Raw genomic sequence first — 2,108 nt, 5'->3', positions numbered from 1 at the left:
CGAAAAAAATCTGGCATCATCGAGTAATCCATTTTTTTTCAGTTGTCATAAAGCAGAACAATCAGCATGCACGTATAAGGAGATTAATGGACTTGAAAAAATTTAAGCATTTGTACAAATTTAGAGGAATTTTTGATTTTGTGATTTACCCTTACCAAAAAATAGTGTGTTGAGTTGGTTAGTACTCGGAACTGTTTTGTACTCGAGTATATTTAAAAAAAAACAGTTTATTTATTATAGCATTCTAAATAGCGGTTCTAAATATGTTTTCCAATGATATTATAATGATAAACTGTGTCTAAAATTTTATTTTATTATAAAATTAAAATTTGTGCAGTAATTTTGTATCGAAAAATATATATTTGAAAGAGTTACTTAATCAATGATAAAAAAATAGATTTTTTCGAAAAGAAGACATATTAAAAAAATTAAGCAAAAAAATATTAAAAATCAGATATATTATTTTCAAGATAAGTTTGAAATAAAACGAATAGTTGTTAATTGTCAATATTATTTATATTTACAAAAAACAGGTGATAAACAGTTAAATGAGCTTAAATCGCAAAGTTGTATCAAACATAACAAAATAGTCACGACTCCTTCGTAATGTGGGAACATTCCGGTAGAGGACACTGGTGGAGGTAACACTTGTCGTCTGCAGGTGTAGGCGGAGTCGGGTTTAGTGGTGTCCCTTGTGGTATCCCCACTTCTTGTGGTCGGCGTGGCCCCCCTTCTCGCCATGGTCCGAGTGGTGCGACCAGTGGTCATCGTGTCCTCCGGCGTGCTTGTGTCCCTTGTGGTCGTGGTGGTGGGAGCCCTTCTCGTGGTGGCCCTTCTTGCCGTGCTCCCCATGGTGGTGGTGGCTCTTGTGGTGGCCGCCCTTGTGGCCGCCTCCCTTCTTGTGAGCGTGCTCCTCGTGGAACCCTCCGTGCTTCTCGTGGTGCCCGGAGTCATGGTGCTCGTCGAAGAAGTGCTTGTCCTTCTTGAACTCGTCCAGCTTGTGGATGGCGTGCTTTCCCTTGGTGGAGTGTCCCTTCTTGTAGGATCCCTTCTCTTCGTAGCCGTGTCCCTTCTCGCCCTTCTCTCCCTTGTGGTGCTCTCCGTAGTAGCCGCCGCCGTCGTGGTGGTGCTTCTTGTGGCCGCCGTGGTCGGAGAAGTGGCCCTTGTGGCCCTCCTTGTCGTGGTGGCCCTTGTGGCCCTTCTCGTGGTGGTGGTGGCCCTTGTAGCCCTTGTCGCCCTTGTGGCCGTGCTTGGAGTGGTGGTCGGAGTGGTGCTCCTTGCCCCCGCCCTTCTTCCAGTGGTGGCCGTGGCTGGCTGCCACCTCCTGGTCGGCCTCCCTTTTGTCCCTGCTGATCTCCCTGGCCGTGACGGCCACTAGAAGAGCGGCCAGTGCCAGAAGCACCGGCAGCATCCTTTTCCCCAGGACTGCCATGTTTGCACCGTTCACTACACCTGCACTATAGTTTCACGATGCCAAGCGTTGCTAGATCGAATGACGGCGAGTGACTGATGCCGTTTTCATTCGGATAAAGACTATTTATACTGCCTCAGTTTTGAGGTATAGACTTCTTGTCTTAACGTTTGTGTAACAATTTGACCGATTAATATTACGTTAGAGAGACACTTCTGTTATCGAAAAAGAAAAATCAACTTCTCTACTCAACCATAAAGGACCGAATTGCATCAATTGAGGAATTGTGGCACCGTATAATGTCCATGCACATTGAGTAACGTTCTGTATTTGCTTGTAGAGTTTTTTTTTCATCTCGAGTACTTACTAATGTCCGACTTGTGTCCTCAGCGGAACCGATCGAGCATTTCACTGTCACGCAAAAAGTCCCCGCACTCTCGGCCCGTCGGTGGTCGCGATCGCTGATCGCTCTAGTGTCCGTATTGGCTACCTACCTATCATTACAGCTGATTCAGTTACGACCGAAATCTGGCAATTCGTTGCAAATGCAGTTGCAAATTTGGACTTCGAAAAAAATGTTGCCAAAATGTTAATTCAATGAAAAACGTTCCGTTTTATGCGGTAGCCTTGTTATGATTGTTGGAATATCTGTAAATAAATTGAACTAATGTATGTTAAAAACGAAACAGAACGTAAA

The 2,108-nt window shown here is 44.4% G+C and overlaps 1 protein-coding gene across 1 annotated transcript; it reads right to left on the bottom strand.

Moving 5' to 3' along the window:
* Positions 1 to 679: 679 nt before the first annotated feature.
* Positions 680 to 1,432, bottom strand: LOC148300590 (uncharacterized). The gene has a single exon (XM_088274606.1). The coding sequence runs from the start codon at positions 1,430 to 1,432 to the stop codon at positions 680 to 682; it is 753 nt and encodes a 250-aa protein (XP_088130732.1).
* Between the last annotated feature and the right edge of the window lie 676 nt (positions 1,433 to 2,108).

Source organism: Brachycentrus maculatus, unplaced genomic scaffold (assembly GCF_059751285.1).
Source record: "Brachycentrus maculatus isolate JH-2025_06_01 unplaced genomic scaffold, ASM5975128v1 h1tg000692l, whole genome shotgun sequence".
Taxonomy (NCBI): Eukaryota; Metazoa; Arthropoda; class Insecta; order Trichoptera; family Brachycentridae; genus Brachycentrus; species Brachycentrus maculatus.
Note: the sequence above shows the minus strand (reverse complement) of the source record. Positions and strands in the feature narration are given on the sequence as shown.

Bases quoted from the DNA above. Each gene is read 5' to 3' on its own strand.
- LOC148300590 (XM_088274606.1), bottom strand. From the start codon at position 1,432: ATGGCAGTCCTGGGGAAAAGGATGCTGCCGGTGCTTCTGGCACTGGCC.